Source organism: Cavia porcellus, unplaced genomic scaffold, assembly GCF_034190915.1.
Source record: "Cavia porcellus strain 051 isolate PalLab524CR breed Dunkin Hartley unplaced genomic scaffold, mCavPor4.1 scaffold_10, whole genome shotgun sequence".
In the NCBI taxonomy this organism is placed as follows: Eukaryota; Metazoa; Chordata; class Mammalia; order Rodentia; family Caviidae; genus Cavia; species Cavia porcellus.
In genome coordinates, this window is record NW_026947493.1 from 34,892,956 (window position 1) to 34,913,239 (window position 20,284).

At 43.1% G+C, this 20,284-nt stretch overlaps 1 protein-coding gene across 6 annotated transcripts in view; it reads left to right on the plus strand.

The window, feature by feature from the left end:
* Window positions 1–20,284, plus strand: part of Cacna2d3 (calcium voltage-gated channel auxiliary subunit alpha2delta 3) — an 839,385-nt gene that overhangs the window by 404,302 nt on the left and 414,799 nt on the right. For 5 of the 6 annotated variants that reach the window (XR_010050128.1, XM_063257291.1, XM_003479964.4 and 2 more), the window contains 2 exons: window positions 12,547–12,636; window positions 19,179–19,292. Coding sequence is in view for 5 of the 6 variants with exons in the window: in XM_063257291.1 (XP_063113361.1) it covers window positions 12,547–12,636; window positions 19,179–19,292 (204 nt within the window). In the remaining variant the exon portion in view is untranslated. The remainder of the gene's footprint in view (window positions 1–12,546; window positions 12,637–19,178; window positions 19,293–20,284) is intronic. The other variant, XM_063257292.1, reaches the window with a different exon arrangement.

A 20,284-nucleotide genomic window follows, 5' to 3' on the forward strand; every position in this document is an offset into this window, starting at 1 on the left:
ATACCACCCGTTTGAGGAGGAATTCTTTTTCCTGAAAGTCCCATGTTTTCTGGTTGGCTCTCTTGTCATAGGACCTTCTCTTCTGCATGTAGTGTTGAAAGCCTCTCCTCCACTCACCCTCCACCAGAACATTTTGTTCTGGTGACATAACCATGGTCCATTGGAGTCAGGAGCAGCCCAAGAATCCTGAGCCACAGAGAGGCCAATAGACTTTGAAAAGGTGAAGTCAGGGAAGGCCTAAGGGGAACCTGATTCCCACAGGAAGCCCCTGCACTTAATGTATTTATGAAGAGTCTTATAGGAGTATCATGTGATGACCGTATTTTGATGTTTTCCCTTTATGGTGAGAATAATAATTTTCTTTCTAAATTCCCTTAACTAAAAAGTGAATAGAGATGTATTGTTTAAACTCATGAAACCTGTTTGTGACCCAGCCTGAAAAGCAGAGAACCTCCAGTGCACTAGAAAGATGCCCTAATATTTGGAGAAGATCCATTCATTCTTCTGAGGATGCCACTGGCCACATGTGAATTTCGTTTGTTGGCCAGCTGCAGTGGGCCATGGATGGCATGCAAGATGGAGCCCTCATTATTCCCATAATCCTGTATCTCTGAGACAGGTTTGCAGGAGAGAGGCCACTGCATTTGGTCATCTGGGAGACACAGGGAGAGATCTTGTGGAAGCACAATGAAAATGGACCATCTGCTGGCTGCACATGGGGAAAAGCTGCGTAGACAAACAATGCCAGTCATGAGACCTCTATACTAAGTGGACAGAAGCAGCAGAACTTAACCCAGTGGGTATTTAGTTTACTTGTGTTTAGAACCATGAGACCTCCTAGGGTATATATTGTGTTTATTAATTTATATTTCTACCTGTCAGGCAAACTACATCATTGCAAAGAGATATTTTGCTTCATGAAAACAACTTGAGTATTTAAAAGAGCTGTATCTCTAATCTTTTGACAGTGAGTTTAAGAAAGAAAATTCCTTTATTGACATGTCATAAAATTCTTTCTTGGAGAGATTTCTTCTACTGTTTTTGTGTTTCCCTTGCCAGTGATTGTGTCTTAATTTCCTAGAAGAGGAGCTTGCATGTTGTCTATGAAGCTCTCTGTTGATTTCATGTCCTGGATTTAAAAATCCTTACTTGTATTTTCCATGGGTTACTGCAGTTCAGCTTTACAGCGCATGCATGGCCCTGAGCCTCTGCTGCTCCATTCTGTAGGTGCATATTCCTGTTTACTCTCATGGCCTGCTTGCTGTTGATCTGAAGCCCTGTGAAGGGCCTTCTGTCCTGTATTAGGAACCCCATAGCCTCTGATTCCATTTTAGATCTGAGTCTTAAGACTCCTGAGTATTAAACAACGATTCTGCCTAATAATTTATTGAACACTGACTCTGAATGCCTGTAAGTTCCTGCTTAGACTGTTTCTTCTTAGATCTCTGGGTCATAGCATACCATATTCTTTCTCCTTGTCTATACTCTGGCCTCTGTGACGTTGCTGTAGTCATGTGTATGGACTCTTTCCTCTACCCCAAGACCAAGAGAGGTGCTGTTCTTCTACCTGCTGCACTCACACCCTGGCATCCCCACATTTGCTGGATTAGCCTCAAGGCCCTCCTCATTCAGTGTTTCTGTGTGGACTAGCAAAGCCCCACCAGCTCCCCTTGGTGACCCTGTTACTTTGTACATGTCTGCATGCTTATCAGCTGAGATCTGTCTCTCTCCATTGGCACATGAATTTTATCAAAGGAAACTGCTCTTACTCTATTGATCAAATGTAGTATGGAGCATTTGGTAGATTCTCCATAAAAGTCACTCAGTGAATTCCTGTGAGCCAGAAGGCAAATACAAACATAGGAGTAAAATACATACCACAGGAAAAGGAAAAAGAATCTATACCAGAAAACACATAGTGTTAAGATAGTCAGATTTCACTTCATCTGGTATGGTATGGATTGGACCTAATTAAGTGTCCTTGGTGACCCCATCCAGTCCTAAGGCTGAAATTTGAGTTCTCACTTGTGCTGCTGAGCAAGGGCAGATCCTGCCGCAGTACAGCCAGAGCCTCCTGCTTATTTGTCATATTGTCCTTAACTCCAACTCTCTTTGTGTATAGTTAAGGCAACTACTATACTTGGAGTAATGTCTGTCCTGGGTCTAACAAATACTTTGCCACCTTATTTCCTTATCACTGTGTGGGTCTGGATAAGACCCATACAGATTTTATACCCTCTGACTACGAGGCTACCATGTGCCTTTCCTGACTCTTCACTTGGTGCCTGTTCCGCTTTGTGATTAGATGTCCCAACAAAGACCCTTGCAGTCATAGGACTTTTTCTGAGGTGGCTGGATCTAGAGTGTGTGGGGCTGGGATTAAGGATGTGTGAGTAGTAAATCACTCCACAGATTGGTTTGGCATAGTTCTGGCTAGGATTAAGAATGCCAGTGCTACCCTCCCTAGTGTAACCCACATAAAATATAAGGCCAAAAGGAGGCTTGTCCCCCTGTCCTTGTTGCTTTTGCTGTTTTCCACCACTGTGGACTGTCACCTCTCTGCCAAGGGACCCTACCTTAAAGCCAGCTGATTGTGGACTGAAACCTTTACAAACTTGAGCTAAATAAACCTTTTTCCCCTTTACTTACTCTGGGTGTCAGGTATTTTGTCTCAGCAGTGAGAAAAGTAAGTAAGACAGTTCCATACTGGTCTTTTTCTTTCTTTATTCTGCTCTTTTTCCCTGCTTATTTCCCAATATATATTCAGGACAGTAGAGGCTGTCAGGTGTAATAGATCAGAGAGATTTGCTGGAATCCTTGGAAAAAATGACTGATTCAGACTTGGGGCAGACGAGTCACTGAATGTGCCTGGAACATCTTGCCCATCATGACAGCAGGAAGTTCTCAACTGCAGTGAGAGGAAGGGGGTTTAATTTTGAAGAGAAGGGGCTCCAACTGACCAAAAATGAGATATACTGAGAATGACCTCACTAAACCTCCCCAGACCTTAACATTGAAACACATAATACATGCCCGTGCTGATCCTGAAAACCAGAAAAAACCTAAGTTTTGAACCAGAAAAAACTTAAGTTCATAATGTCACTGAAGACAAGGATGGAGCCCCTTATTGGTCAGCTATGGACCAGTCTTTATTATGAAAGCTAATGGGAAATTAATGAAAAAGAGCTAGCTACCCACATTTCCTCTACAACTGATTTATCAGATAAATAAATAGTGCAAGAAGGAAAATTTTTCTTTCTAGAAAATTTTTACCTAATAGATAACAGGATTAAAATACTAACAGTTCACATCCCTTAATGAATTAACAAATCATGGATACAACCACCATAAAGAGACCACCAGATACTTAAATGAGGGATGTCACAACACCTATGAAGAAAGAAAATGTCTAAGAATAAAGCCAATATATAATCAAATTGGAATCTGATCAAGTTGCTAATTTGTAACAATTTCTGTTCTTCTAAAAGGATGTCATGTTAAATGAACTTCAGGAATACAAACAGTAAAATTTGGATTCTGAGATACTCTCTATGTTCAGCAGCTTGATTTGTTCAACACCTATACTAAAATTTATAGGAAAATGCAGAATGAGGAACTCTAAAAAAGACACTTAAGAGACTCTTAACCTATGACAATGTATGAACCTTATTTGCATCCTAATTCAAACTATGTGGCTCTGACTGACATCAAGTCAGATGTGCATTGTGGTTTTGTTTATAAGAATTGTTTTTTTTTTCTTTCAGAAACATGTTGAAATGTTTATAAAAACATTTATCAATGAAATAAGATGTGTGGACTGTGTTTAAAAATAATCTGGATGGAGGTATATTAGTTATCTCTTGTTGGGGAAGATAATACTCCTATGTGTAAATATCTAAAAATGAAACAAAAAAGCATTTATTATACATAGATGGTGGTTCTGGCTCAGGGTCTCTTGTGAGGTTGTAATCAGAAGATTGGCTAGGGCTATGGTCTTATGGAGCTTGATTAAAATGGAAGATCAATTCCTAAGCTCTTTCGTATAGAGATTGGCAGAGTATTTCAGTTCCTTGGGATTTGCTGATTGAAAGCTTCAGTTTCTCACTTGCTGGGTACCTGCACAGGGGTATTTCCGACAGAGCAGTTCATTTATCCAGAGTAAATTAGCCAGCAGAGCTTGTAGGAACAACCATGATGGAAGCTGTGACAGCACTTACAGCCTCTTTTTGCAGTGGCATATCATCATTTATGCTGTATTCTCTTGGTCATAGGGACCAACCTTGGTGTGCTGTGGGATACTCAAACCACCACAACAGTTTGAGTATCGAGAGTGAGGCTCATTGGAGGCCATCTTCAATGTTGAACACTGCAAGGTAGTTAGAAATAGGTAGTGGTGGGTATTGACAAAGCAGTATTGCCCTGAGCTGATGACTCAAGTTTTCTAGTATAGAATGTTTCTGGGGAGAAAACATTTCTCCAAGGAATGCATGGGTTTAAGCCCCAGCTCACCATTTATTAGCAATGAGACCTAGTCCTTGCTGTACCTCCACTACCTTATTCAGTGGGAGTAAGAATGCCTGACATGTCTCTTAGGTTATTGTGGGGCTTGAAGAAGTTCATTAGTGTTCAGAGGTGAGGCAGTGTTCAGAAAGCATCCAGTGAGTAGCTGTCATTAGCAGCATTGTATTCTCTTCTGTCTTGGGCACTGTCTCCCAGCTGAGCCTCAAGACATTGTAGAGTGTCCTATTTCCTAGAAGCCCTCTTCTTTAGTATGTTAGGGGAGTACTGTAATTTTCCCCATTTCTCCTCTTACCCGCTCTGTGTGTGTGTTCCTCCCTCTCAGACCCCTACACTGGAAAGCACGTGTTCAGTGCAGAGTCGCATTGCTTTGTTGCTCTGGCCTGTCTCCCTGGGAATGTGGACCGTGCCACAGGGGGGTAATATGTCTCCAAGGAGCTGCTGATAAGCTTATCTAGCTAATATTTGCTCCTCTTCCTTGTCCCCATGAAAGGCCCCGACCTTTGAAAATTCATGTGGAGAGCTTGGGTGAGATGCCCCTGTTTGTGCTACTGTAACTTAAAAGGGCCTGTGATCTGAGGTCTGCTTCTCTGGCTATGTGATTAACTCTGGGCGCAGACACATGACATTAGCTCGGCTAATCAGAGTATTTCTTGGAGTTTTCTGAAATTGGGCTGACAAAGAGTTGCCAGATTTAGCAAAAGAAATAAAGCACACAGTTAACTTTGAGTATCAATAAACAATGAATACATATTTAGTATAGTTTTGATTGTTTATCTGAAATTCAAAGTTAATCATGTATTCTGTATCATAGCTGACGACTGTAGCTCTAAGCTAGAGAATGGGAGCTTGGTGATCCAGGTAGTTATGGGCATAAGCTGCTGGTAGAGGAAGCTGAGGAGAGCAAGGAGATGGGCAAGAGATGCCAGCCCTAGTGCAGGGTTACTTCCTGAGGTCTGCTGCATTACCAGCTTTCTGACTGCCAAAGCTGGTGACTTTCCTTCTTCCATAGGTAGAATTGTGGGATTTTGTTTTTTGTTTTTGATTTTTTAGAATTTCAATTCAGATGCTAAAAAGTCTCAAAACAGTGCCAGAAAGCATCAAGTGAGGTAGGGATCCTACTGCCAATGCCTCATGTTTACTGAGTGGTTACTGTGTGCTGACTCTGCCTTAACCACTTTCTCAGCATGAGCTCATTAAATCCCCACAGTAACTCTGTGCTACATACACAAGAAAAGTATTGAGCCAACCAAACAATATTGTCTGTATAGTTGCTGTAATGCTATTACTACACATGTGTACCATAATAAAAAAATCTTGTATACCTACTTATCACTTGGGCACCAATCAAACACCACTCCTCCCCGCAAAATACAGCAACACAGAGGGCATTGGTTTATTGACAGACTTGAATAAGAAAGGAATAAATGGAGACAATTAAGTTTCATACCTATATTGTTTGGCAAAATGTAAAGATCATTGAAATAAACACTTTAATTCAATATATGTTCAATCTGCACAAGTCTTCCAAGTGATCATACTGAAAAAGTTCTAATCTCATTGTCTCATGGAGTCACTCGTCTTGCAAAGCTGCCCTGGAAATGAATGTGCCACCTGAGTTGGCGGGCCTGACTGACCACGTGCATCTTAGGGCCCACCAACTTTCCACTGGGGCCGTGGCTCTGCATTTGGGTGTTGAGCAAGGTCAGTGTGGTTGGGAGGTGACCGCTTGACAAGGAAAAGCTGCTGGCAGCAAGCTTCATGGTGTGTCTGCCCTACATTCTCCCTGATGCTGACAGGAAGTAGATTTCTTGAGTGTCAGAGCCTCCATAGAGCTTGGCACTGTGTTTGGAATTAGCTGAAACTCTGACTTCTACGATAGCTGATGAAAACATTCTTCCTTTTAGGAACATGTTTGAGGCAAATCAAGGCTTTCATAAAGTTTATGAAGACCGAATTTGGACCTTCAGAAATGTCAGAAAGACCTGAGGGCCAGGCCTGCTGTTTACACACATCTCCACACCATGCCGAGACACAAAGCAGGTGCTGCTGTCTAGGCAGGGTTTGGGCTGTAGCTTTCCTCCATCTCTTGGAGGTTCAGAAAGCCCAGATCCTGACAAACTCACAGGACTTCACAGGAGGAGGATGAGCTCAAGCCTTATGGCAGGGGGTTCTCTTTAACCCAGTCTTGCTCCTGGCACCATAATTAGCATGTCCCTCTTGGGCATTACATGGAAACATGGACTGCTTAGTTGGAGGTGTGGGTCTGCTTTAGTTCCCAGCTGCAGAGAATTGCCAAGTCTGAGCTCACCACCATCATCTTACTTAAAGTAATTAGTGATTTGCCAATGAAATGAAGTTGTAGTTAATTTGATATATCTGGTATGAAATAACATTCATTGTTCATATCCAGGAGATCTATCTTGTCTCTAATTTGGCACCAGAATTAAACAGCTGCTACCTTCAGACACTTCAATTTGTTACATGCAACAGGAAGGGGAAAGCAGGGAATAGCATAGATACAGTTCTGAGTTTGTACTTTCTTCCCCAAATTGCAAACAGCTGGGCCTGCCTCTTTCCTACCAGCCTTTCTGGGCCATTTTGTCTCTGAAAAGTGCCATGTCACTATTTTCCCAAGTGGAATCAAAGGACAAACTGATTTATTGGAGCCCATGTCACAAGATATCCCTGTAAAATGTCACCACTGGGCCCTACCCTTCCTGAGACGTCCCATAAAGGCTGTAAAACTCAGCCAAGGGATGTCTAAGTTTAAACAGGAGCATGGAAGAATCATCATCAGGTTGGGTTCGGGGTGCAGAGTATGTTTTGTCGTAAGGAATTACATGAAGATGAAGAGGTTGGAAGTCAGGGGTGACTCCAGGATTTCTGACAGTGAGCTTCTGCAGCTTGGTCTGGACCCCGGAGCCCTGTGAAGGTACGCTTGGAAATCTCCCAAGGAGTCTGGCTTCAGAATGAGGTAGACAGCATCACTGGGGCACTGTGTGTCAGCCCAGGCTGACTTGGCTGATGGGTACTGTATCTGGATTTTGGGAGAAGGCCAGCGGTGCTGAGTCTGTTCCCGTTAGAGCTGAAAGTTGGAACCCTCTACAGGGAACTCATACTGATACGCCTTAATTTTTTGTCAGGGAATCCGGATCATCTGTTTTTATTGGCTTTATCATATTACTTTTAAGCTTTTATGTAAGGGTGTTTTCAAGTTATTTTTATTGATGCACAGACTAATCACATTGATTGTAGGTAATATGTACCTGTATACAGTATATCTTAGTAATCTTTTTTGCCCCATTTTCCACCTCTCCTTTCCACCCTTTTCCTTCTTTATTTTAAAAATCTTTGTTTCCATTTTTTTCTTTCATTCTGTTTTTTGTTTGTCAAGGCCCCTTGAGTTGCCTGACAGTTAAACAGCAAAACAAACTGCTGGAGTTAAGCACGTGTGAGGAACACCTGCCCGGAAACTCTTCTCTTGGGGTATCGCGAACGTTGCGTGTGATTGGGGCAGCAGGGCAGCAGACATCCGGGTTACATGTGAAAGCAAAATTATGCCAGTGTTCAGAAACAGTAGTAGCAGATGATTATACCATGCTCATGTCCTTCCTGCTATGGGGCTGTGGATTGCTGCCTATCTCGTATTCCCTTGGCATTAGCCCCAAGTGGGAGCATGGCTTTAACATGAGCCTATGCTCCCTATGCCCTGCCGTGAGCTGTGCTAGGCTAGGGACATCAAAACTATGCCATGCGTGTACTGAGAAGGGGATCAGGAATGTGGCTCGGTGCTTTGAAACACTCTCTGTCTCATGCTTACTGTGCCATCTTGAGCAAATTAATTCATTATTTCACCAAGCTGGATCACCATTATTGTCTGTGTAAAACAGGAAAAGTGATAGTACCTCTCCTTTGAGGGTTTTAGGACGTTCGAGGAAGGGAATATATAGAAACCACATGGAAGCAGACATGGTGGCAATGTCTGTATTCCCAGCATTCTGGGAGGCTGAAGCAGAAAGACTGCAAGATTGAGCTCAGCTTGACTTAGGAAGAACCCATCTCACAAATGAGAAAGAAAAAAACAGTCCCTGAGGATGTAGCTCTGTATGAATGCTCTGTGTTCACTTCCTAGCACAAAATAACAACAAAAATTTTAAAAATCCCTAAAACCCACCCTGACACACACACACACACACACACACACACACACACACACAGAGCTGTCACTCTGCAAGTGTTGGCTACTCCCGTCTGTACCTGACCAGTATGAAATTCAGGTTTATAGCACCCCAGTGATCCTGGTGGGCGGCACTCATAGGTTGCTGTTTGTATCCCTTCACTACTGTCTCCCCAGCTCCAACTCCCCAGCTCAGGGGTGCTGGGGACCGGGGAGATTTATCACCTGATGTTTGCTTTTCATTGTACTCCTCTTCACTTGTTTGGGAGAATTCAAACATTTATTGTAATTACATAGACAGAAAACCACGAGTGCTGTTGTCACAGAAAACAGTTATTAGTATGATCCAACTGAATTAAACACTGATGGAGGGCGAGGTTATCTTACTGGGGTCCTTGGCCGCCCTGGACATGGCTACTGTTCGGCGAAGATAAGCAAATTTGGCAGTACCTGCTGGTGTCAGGCATGCACAGCCTCATGTGTGAGTTCATCTCCCCAGGCGCTGAGCTGAGCTAATTGCTTTGGACGTGAGAACTTTTCCCGGGCAGCAGCATATGCTGCGTGAGTTGCCTAAAGCAACGATAAAAAGCCATCCTCCTCTCCCTTTATTGAGGTCTAATAATGAAATGGAGCTGTCACCATTTCCAGTAAATTGTTTATTTTAATTTAGAAAAACAATGAAAAGCAGCCACCTTCTGGTCTGCAGTTGTCAAACTGCCCCCAGGTCGGCAGTCTTGAACCTTCTGTTCTGTAGCTGGGCGCTTGTGGACAGTCAGGGGTGGGAGTCAGGAGGTCAGGGAAATTAGCCATATTCTATCCACTTAAGAAAGCTTGGCCCTTGAAGGGCAAGAAGAATTATTTTTAGAAATGTATTAGATTATAAAGTTGGCACAGAAGATGTTTGAAATATAAAGCTTTTGCAGGTTTGTTTTTAATTTTTTAAATACTGAAGACAGCCCCTTCCTTTCTTCCTTGTGATTTAAATCTCCAACAGCATGTGTGTGTAAGGAGGTCTGCGGTGACCTGGGTTGAAAAAATAGCCGGGGAGCAGGGGGTTAGAACAGTGGCACTTGAGGAAGGAATCCTGTTATATTACCCATGGCAGGGCACCCATCCTCAGAGCCCTAGTATCATTTGAATCACTTCTGCATCAGAGAATCATTAGCACATGGCTGGAATGGGGCTATGGATGTGTCCCACAGCCAGGCTCAGGGGTCACCACCCCTCCAATCCGAGGTGACACTTTGCAGTTTCTTTTTCCTGTTCTGCTGTGTGGGGTGGTGGACAATCTTTTCTTCAGTGACTGTGGAATGAAAATAACCTCACGTTTTTCTTGTACCGCAGTTCTTTCATGTGGCTTATTTTTGCTGCCTGGGATCCCCGTGCTTGTGTTAAGAGGAAATGAAGGCAAGTGGGCGAGGAAAGTGTCTTTCCCAGCCTCACAGCGGGGACCTCTCATTAGCATCCCACGGGTAAATGGAGGCATGAGAGCTAAACCCACTTGCCTTGGAGCCTCAGGTGGTAAATGGCATAAGTCAGACTGGAAGCCAGTCTCCCACCTCCTCCTCTTGTTTTTTTTTCCCCTTCAGAATTCATGGAAGCTACATGTCAGTGGCTTATCTATGATGATAATACAAAGGCTTTAAATTCACTATATAATACTTCTGAATCTCACAGCAGCCACAAATGGAAGTAGACAAATCTAATCTGTAGTGAGGATGGGCTGTCTAGTCATTTTGTACATTGCTAGGACACAGTACCTGCCACCCATAACTTACAGGAAGAGAGGCTTAATTTGGCTCCTGGTTCTGATGATTCGGCCTATGGTTAGCTGACTCCAAGGCAGAGGCATGGGAAGGATGTGGCAGAGGAAAGCTGCTCACTGCACGGCCCCTGGCTGTGCTGGTAGGCAGGCTCAGGGTTGGTGCCTATGACCCAGGGGATGTAATTCACAATTATTCAAGCGTCACAAGTAGACCTGGTCCTTGAGCCAGAGGAGAGAAGGACTGGCTGGTCTCATCAACTCTTGTAAATTTTGAAGTGCTGAGAGAGAAGAAAAATCAGGAGGGAGAATAGTGGTACACAGGCAAACATCATGTATGTCCACTTTGTTCAGATCCTAGATTTCCCTCTGACTCATCATTAGTAATAGGCAGGCCGGGCAGAAATGTGTGGTTTAGCCCTTGTGTTTTTGGTCTGTGCTGGTCAATAGAACATTCTGCAGTGGGGGAGATGTTTGTTGTTCCATCTTCATTGTCCAGTGCAGTAGCCACTATCCATATGTGGCTAAAGAGCAAATGAAATATGGCTAATGCTTTGGGGGGACAAAACTTTAATATCTGGTAATTATAATGAAATTTAAACTTGAATGGGTATGGTGGTAGCTGCCGTACTGAACGCAGCAGCCCTTCATAGAAGTCACAGGAGGGGAAATGGTTCCCTTGGAAGCAAGACCTGGTTTTGTATAGAAGAGGTAGGCTTAAGGCTAAATGCAGCCCTGGTGACCAGGCTGTTGGTCTGGTCAGGTTCTGCAGAAGGAGGGAATTCTGGTGAGGTGGAAAGAAGAAAGAGAAACGGAGAATCCTGCATCTGTTTTGGAAGTCTGAAACTTGTAGACATATTTTGTTCACCTCATATATGGACTAGATTTGTACCATAAAGAAATGAATCGACTGGCCTTGCTGTGAAAGTGAATTGAGGGGAACTCCATGATGTGCTGTTCCATCTGATTCTAAGTGTACAAACGTAACAACAACCATGGCCTGAAATGCCACATAACAAGTAGCTATACATGGATTAGAATAAAAATTAAATGGAGTTGCAGTGTTGTTTTAAAAAATGCTGTCCAGTGTGGCTGAGCACCATTAAGCACAGCTAACAGAAGTGGGAGCTGATGAGTAGAAGGAACTGGTAAAGGCAGAGCCAGGTCAGAGCAGTATGGTCCTGGGACTGGCGGAAGAGTGGTCTCTGCAAGCCAGGCAAGGATGCTTCATCATGCAGTGTGCCTGTGTGGAGTTCCCAGTTCTTTCTTTTGTGCCCTTCAGTCACCAGCTGAGCCTGGGCTTTCCTGACAGCGTAACCAGAAGGAATTTAGGGCTAATCCTGAGGAAGCTCCTTTATGCCTGTGTCCTTCACCCTCTTGTAGATTTCTGCCTCTGTCTCCCTTGCTGTAATTAGTCTTCAACGTGTGATCTGTCCTTTGTCTTTGCTCTTTAGCAGTATCTAGTAAATACCTTTTGTGTGTAGCAGCTACGTAGTAGACTGGAAGATAGAATAATGTTGTTAGGGGGAGAATTTATTGAGACAGTTGCATGTGTGGAGTGCTAACTGGAAGGTGAAACTGAGCATGGGGTGGCAGCACGGGGTCACAATAGAAGCACCATAGGATGTGAGTGTTCTGAGAACACCTCCTACACATGGGTCCGTGCTGAGACCCAGAGGCAGGTGGGAGACAGGTGGCAGGGAGCGAGGGGATGGTCTGAGAGTAGGCTCCCTGTGAAAGAGAAGCATGTGGAGAGCTGTGAAAAAGGTCAGGACTGGGAGAGCAGGGGCAGAGGAGGGGAGAAGTTCCAGGAGATGAAACTGGAGAGGAAAGCAGGAATTTTTGGATAATTACTTTTTAATAGATTCAGTTAATCTTTTTCATGAACCATTATCAAAGCTTAAACATAAAAATCACAAGTAAATTTTACATTCTGGTGTTTTGACTATAGAAGGAAAACTCAATTCTGCCCATTTATTTGTGTCTGAGTACCTTTGGTCTTGGTGAAGCTGGTGCTGGTGTGTTTATGGCTGGTGTTTCCTGTGACAGGGTTGACATTAATGGATTTTCTGCCTTGTTGTTTCAGCATTTCAGGGAGCATCTGGACAAACTTTTTGCCAAAGGAATCGGAATGCTGGACATAGCTCTGAATGAGGCCTTCAACATTCTCAGCGATGTAAGCTCCTCTTTGATTTGCCTTTCTTGTTCACAGGAGAATAGATGGGATTTTTTTCAGAAACATTGTGGATCGGGATTATTGTCAACCCTGGTGTAGTCTGGAGAGCAAACAGACACAGAATGTGGCGGCATCCAAGCCAGGCTTCAAGCAGAAGCTGGAGGAATAGGTAGAGGTCTCCAGCCTGAATTGCAGATGGTCAGACAGCTCTGTAGGGCAGGCAGTGGTCAGTGTGCGGGAGAACAAACGGTTCAGGTCAGGACCTGCTCACTCCATACAGCATGGCTCGTGTTTGCTGAGTAGTTGCACTGACTCCCAAACTTGGGTTTTCATGCTCGGCTCCTTGGGCCTCTCAAGCTAAGAGTTGCCCCTAATTTCTAGAGTCCTTTAAAAAGGACTCTAATCAATAACATGGATTGGGCACAAAGAAGACTGCTTTGGACTCATTCCTAAGCTAGTGTCTTGACTGCAAAGGAAAAGGGAAAAATGAAGAAGAAGAGTACCTTGTCTGCTTCCTCCATTTAGACCCGGCTACTCCCTTCTACTTCCCGCTAAAGGACTTTGGCCCAGGTGGTCAGCGGTAGTGAGAGGCTGTGTTTTAGACAGGACATCTCTGGTGATGGCCAGGACAGAGGGCCAGACTGCTCTTTAAATTTTGGTTTGAACCCAGAGCAGTTACCTGCTTTGAGCTTTGAATCTCAGCAGACTTTTTCTAAGTGGTAATACTGAAAAGGCTTCTCAAATTAAAAAAAAATGCTTTTTTATTTTGTATTAGGTATTAGACCTAGGATTCTCACTGTGAGCTACATCTGCAGCCCTTTTTATTCTGAAATGAGATTTCACTGAGTTACAAATTTGTCCATGGTGGATTTGAAATTATTATCCTCCTGCCTCAGTCTCCTTTTTTTCTTTTTTAATCCTGGAAATGTAATGGCCAGAGCAAGGGGAGTCCACTTGGAGTTAGAGAATCTCTGTCCTATAGTAAATCTTGGTTTTCCTGACTTCTGACCTTAATTCCGGAGAAATGAGGGTTAGAAGATTGTTGTCTTGCTGAAGATTGTTGGAGTTTGGCTGGTTGAGTTGGGAGGCTGACCTTCCACAGCTTGCTTTTTGACCTTGAGAAAAATTAATCTCAGTTTCACTTCTTTTTTCCCTATCTGTAGAATGGGCAGAGAAATAGACAGACCATCACTGGCTGCAGGAACTGTGAGAACCAGTACAAAATGCCAGGCCCCTCGTTCACAAACCATTAAGAGCTTTAAAAGAACCACATTAGAATGTTACAAGCGTGGAGCTTGTTGGGGTGAGCCCAGTGCAGTTGTACACACTAGACTTAATCTTGGGAGACTGTTTCTTGATGAACTTAAAATAAAGCATTGAAATGGTGCTTGCTCCTTTCAGCAATGTTGGGGTGTGGTGGGAAGTGCCATCCCCGTAACTTTTAAGACTCTAGGCAGCCTCGAGCTGGGGATGTAGCTCAGCAGAGTAAGTCCCTGCTTGGTAGGCATGAGGTTATGAGTTCAACCCCCCCAAAAAAACACAGAAAAGAAAACCCCTAAAAGAACAAAGACTAGGCAGCCTTGACTGGTTCGATCTCGACACAGCTCCACTTGAAGGCTCTGGCTCTGCTCTCTGCACACATCTTCAGGAGCATCTGCTCCCTGTACCATCCCCTCTGCTTTTCTTCACTCTAGGTCCTCTCTTCTGCCCATTCCCTCCATTCCTCAGTTGCTTGTAGACACTGTTGAGCCAGGGCCGCGCCCAGGTGCATGCTGGTCTGCCAGCATTGGTGCGCACGATGGGCAGACGCTTCTTTCTCCTCAGGACTCACAATGCACCTGAATATATTAAAGCCTTTCAGAAGTACGGGAGTGAACAAAGCTTTTAAAACTGTTCTTATACCAGTGCTCAGTACTACTGGTCTTATCACGTCCTCACTTTTTATCATGTTGTCAGCCCAGTGCTGACGTCTTGGAAAAGTCACAGCTCGCCAAGCACATTTTTGGTGATAATATCATTGTATCCTCGTAGATATACATTTACACTCCTGAAAAGATTAGTAAGACCCAGAGAAACCACCAACATGAGTGGACTTTTCTTGAATACTGTGAGGAAAGTATTTTTGTACAGGAAAATCTCTTTGCAAGCCTCTTTGCCCTCGCTTCGCCCGTGAAAGCTTGTGTGGCATCTGGCCCGTTAGTAATCCAGAGTGGCTGCACATGAGCCCCAGATAGCAAGCAATGGAAGCACCAAAAAAGATGATAAAATATCTATGCTTGAGATCAGATGGCAGCTGCCAACAAATTCTTCTGCATGCACATTAACGCTATGGAGAGAAACACTGCCATCCTATCTCTTGTCATTGGCTTTTAAATCACAAAGCTCTTTCCACAAACAGAGATGCTAACCTCCTGTGAAAATGAAGACTTACCTGTTTTCCACTTTATCAGTATGACCTTTAAGTGATGTAATTCTCTTCCTGTGTGTCATGTCTGCCTCTATAAACCAATTTCAAATTTAAAAAAGCTGTTTCTCAGACACGTACATGTGCATGCACACACACAATTGAGGTTGTGACTGTGGCAGGAACTTAGAATGGTTCAGAGGTTACATCATTAAATGGAGTCAATTCTGTCTTAATAATTACTGCATTTCAGCTTTGGTATTTGCTTAGATGACTTAAAGGCTTGGGGTTATTGATACCAGTGTCTCTGAAAGGAACATTCAAATAAACTTCTAAGCCCTTCTAGCTATTGATCTCCATGCATTCATTAGATTCTGTAAGAACACAGAGCCTGTTTGCTACAGTAGTTAGTATCTACCTTGTCATGTGACAGCTGCAATTATCTTTTTGGGCGATGAATGTGATCTTTGCAGTGATTACCTTTTAAAAATTTTTCTTAGCCAATTAAATAAAATTCGGTGACATTTCAAAGACTGTTAATCACAACCAAATGCTCTAAATGTCAGGATGCATTGAAATTTTTGCTGCTAACTGATGAATCACTGAGCTAATTGTAGTTCATCACCAGGCCTTGTCATTGTTATTATTATGGAAAACACTTTCATCACTCTTGCTATTCAGTAAAAAAAAGTTCCAGACAAATATGAAGTGAAGATATATTACCCATTAAAGCATTTGAGTTTAATTGCATTCTTCAAAATTCTCCAACTACAGATTGCAGTGAAGAATACCCTAGACCCAGCCTGAGAGGAAAGTCATGTTCTTCAATAAATAGTTCCTGGAAACCCCTTCTTCCAGCCTATATTATTCAGATATCTTCATTTCCCGCTCTTTCTTTTCTTTTGTTTGGCAAAATTTTCCAGGATGTTTTCAAATGAGTTGCATGAACAACAGCTCAAGGGCATCCTGACTTTCATTTTCTGAAGCATCTGTGACGTGAATCACAGAGCACTTTTTTTCAGTGGCTTGCTGAGGGCTTCTTCCACACTCTGAAGACTGTGTTTCCCCAACCCTTCCAGCACAACTTCATAACAAGCTACAAGGCTTCTTGTTCTTACTGCAGTTAAAGAGTGAAATTCACCATCTTGTGAGTCTAAGTGCCATTACAGAGTGGAAGTGGCAAAGTTGGGGCACTTAATGAGACTTTGCATGTAGTTGAAGGTGTGTCTTTCCATGTGGAAGAGAGAAAGGAGGCTGGATTAGGACCCATTAAGGTTTGCAGTGTTGCATTTGAGGCTTGGTGGGGTCAGCAGAGGAAGATTTTGGGGTTGAAGGTTCAAACAGTCTTTGGATATAAACTGTCATTTTTATTTTCTGTTAAAGATCTGAGAGACTTTTCATGGTGGTTCCAAAGTAAGGATTACAGTTATTTGTGACTTGTATCTCCCTGGGCAAGAATTTTCTGTAGTAGTAAGTGATAGTGGCAGTGGTGATAGAATAGCAATCATGTGAGATGATGCTGTGGTTTTCCATCTGCTAAAACAGTAGTATTATTGCCTTATATACTGCTAACCCAAGAGCACATACGAGGTCTGAATTGTAAGAGTGGCTGCCAGTGCTAGATTGAAGTGAGGCATGTGCCTGGGACACAGAATTTAAGGAATACTTACTCTCAGGCTCATAGGTAAGAATGGAGAGAGAAAGATGTAAGAGGAGATTAACACTTGTGAAGTATTAATGATAATGCATCACTATCTTAGTTTATTTTTCATTACTCTGAACAAGATGGCTCAGATAGGATCACTATATAAAGAATTTATATTTAGCTCACAGTTTCGAAGGCTAAAAGTCCAACATCAAGTAGCCCCATTAGCTTGGCCTCTCCCAAGCTTGATGATGACATCACGGCAGGAGTACATGCAAGAGTGCGAGAGCACTTATCCTGAAACAGCCAGAGAGGCCACAGATCATGTCCCTTCTTATAACTTGTTCTCTCCAGAACTGGTTTAGTCTCTTCTGAGAGTGGCACCCTGAGTGACTTAAGAACCTGCCACCTGGCTTCACCGCCCAAGCCTCCAACCCAGGAAACCTTGGGGATATACTCAAATGATATCCAAAGCACAACAATCCCCACCTGCTTAAGGATCTTTGTGTCTTTACTAAAAGGTGTAGAAGGAACTGAGTAGATGCTAGAGCTCTTTTACCGGTATTCAGATACCAGCTGTGTCATCTAGTATCTGTGGGCAGATTAGCTAGGCTCTCTCTTCCTCAGCCTCCCCACCTAGAAGATGGGGAAGAGGATTGCCTATAGTAAAGGTTGAGTGAGTTCCTGATTGTAGCTCCAAATACCATGAACGTTTAACCTGAGTGGTAATGACTGTATAAGGATTTTTTCTATCACGTGCACAGAGAAGTTAATGTTCAGAAAGGAGAATCAATGCCAGATACTTAGCTATTGCACTAGGATAGGACAGATTCAGTGCTGCCCACAATATCATGATAACCCATGCATGTTTTGACTTGGCTTTTCTCTGTCTTCATGATTGCAAGGTGATTCCACTTATCCATCCATCCACCCATCCATTCATCCATCCAGTTATTTATAGACAAATTCTACAGCAGACTTCTAAATACATGGATAATGGGCATTGACAACCTAAATGCCTTAGCTGGGCATCGTGTCACACACACGTAATCCTAGTACTTCAGGGGCCAAGACAGGAGAGTGCTATAAGTTCAAGGCCAGCCTGGACTACATAGTGAGTTCAAAGCCAGATGACCTACATAGTAAGAGCCTATCTCGAAAAACAAAAACAACACGACAGAATATAACAGAACAAAAACTTCAATGCTATGTCCTCTGCCTTACCATTGGCCACCCAGCAAGTCTAACCTTAGACTTGCTGGGTGGCCAATGGTAAGGCAGAGGACATAGCATTCCTTATCATCATGGCTGGAGGTTGAACATGTCAAGGATGCTCCACTCATTGACTGCTTCCACACTTAAGTGTTTGGTCTTTCAGAAATGCCCTTTCCCCACAACCTCCCCCTCAGCAGCAATTATCCAGATATTGTATTCTCAATGATGTCTTCTTTGACTACTTTTTTTTTGGTAAAATTACTCCCTCCCCATTTGTAATCTGCTGTCTCTTCCTTCTCTTTTTCCCCTTCCCATCCATCATCTTTATAAAATATGCAGCATAGTTTACCTACCTACCTTGAGTTTGCACAACTCCTTAGAAAGAATAAAAGCTACAAAGGGAAAGGTATTTGTGTGGTTCATCCTCAGCACTGTGTGAGCACTTAGCAAATAATTTTACAGTAAACTCTACAGATTATAATGGAGGGTGTATTCACCACTGAATGCCAAAGACATTGTGTATAATTCCCCATCTCCCCACATCTATTTGTAGAATTTTTAAAGCACACCACAGTATTTTGAATTGCATCATTAATAGCATTATTAAAGGAATTTGTCACCCCACACTCAAGGGAAAGACACACATCTCTGGCAACTATATTTGGTCATTTTAGATACTACTCATAAAGCCTGGAATTTTTGAAAACATAAAGTTTCAAGTTGAAGAAGTTTAGAGATTTTCTCACCAGCAGGTACAATCTTGGAATTTCAGCATGATACTCCTACTAATAATAAACCAAAGAAAATGTGACATTCAGGTAACGCATATTTAAAATACATGCTCAAAAAAAGATAATTGTCTGAATTGTATATTCTTGAATCTGTTCCCTATTTGTTCAAAACTTCCCTGATTTTATTATATGGTCCATTCTGTACTCATCAGACCTACACAGAGCAGACCACCTTAAATGTCAGAACAGCTGTGCCTCTCAGATGCCCTGATGCCCATGCCATGGGCCTTAACAGACTTACAGAAATGCTTTTGGCCTTGTGTGTGCAAATGTGGTCCATACCTGAGGGTAACTTGCGTGGGTCTGCAATTAGCCCTTGTCTGTCAGTGCAGGTATGGGAGCCCACACAGGACGCTTACCTGGTAGGGCATGTGCAGCCAGCTGCTGCCTTGTGAGGCTTCCCAAGCTCATACTAATGCCCCTGGTGTCTTAAGGGCATGCCGAAGGGTTTCTCTGATGTGTTGACTCAAATGTTTGCTTTCCGCAGTTCAACCACACGGGGCAAGGAAGCATCTGCAGCCAAGCCCTCATGCTCATAACTGACGGGGCAGTGGACACCTATGACGCCATCTTTGCAAAGCACAACTGGCCCGACCGAAAGGTGAGTTGGTACTGGCACCGTGTGTGCAGTGGAGACTGTCATAACCTTCGGATTGTCCACAGATAAGTGTCCTCTGTAGACTTAATCTTGCACTGACCTATGGTTTCTCAGCCTTGTGTTTTTTGGTTGACCAAAATCAAATACTATGACTTTCCTTGTTTTTGAAATGAAATATTTTTACAGAGGAGAGAAGAAATCCATAAAGACTTGTTAAATGTGTTCTGTGGAAAACCTTATTATAAAACATACTTTTTCAATATCAGGCAGTACTTCTCTTTGTTTTTATTTTCCTTGGAGCCAAGGTGCTTGATGGGGCTGGGATCTGGAGAATGGGAAAGGTGGTTGTTAGGGCCTTGCAGCCCTTTCCTTTATGAAGCATGTGTCCGTGATTCCTCCCTGGACCCCATTCCCACCCAGAGCCTTTTCTCATCTCTCAGTGCTGTTTCTTAGCCTTGTCAAAGTTTCTGTCTTTTTCTATTCCATATGCCAGTGGTGTTATCCTGGCTGTAGCTTCTTGGGCCAGTTCATCCAAGCCTGCCCAGTTTTGTCTATATCGTGTATTCAATTTATAGGAATTGAACTAACCATACAAGTTTGTAAAGAGGAATAGGAGACACATGACAGCTGTGCCCTCAGCCATCTTCAGGAAGTACATATCCTGTGGTATCACAAGATGGGATGTGTCATTCCCTGTTCCCTTAGGCATTCTCCATCAGTCTAACAACACAAGATCTCACTCCACCAAGTGGGTCTGATGATGAAAGCTACATACATTTATACAACACAAGCTACGTACAGTTCACAAATAGATCAGTGCCCTCCTCTAGTATTTAGTCTTAGAAACACCTGTTGCCTCTGAAGCTGGAGGGGAAATGTCCTTGCAGGTCTTACTAAGAGTAAGTGAGTGTCTGACATCCCACCTACCCGAATGCTGAAGTAAATGTGTCCGTCCATAAGCACTGAATTAGGAACCCAATCCTTGAGTAAGATGG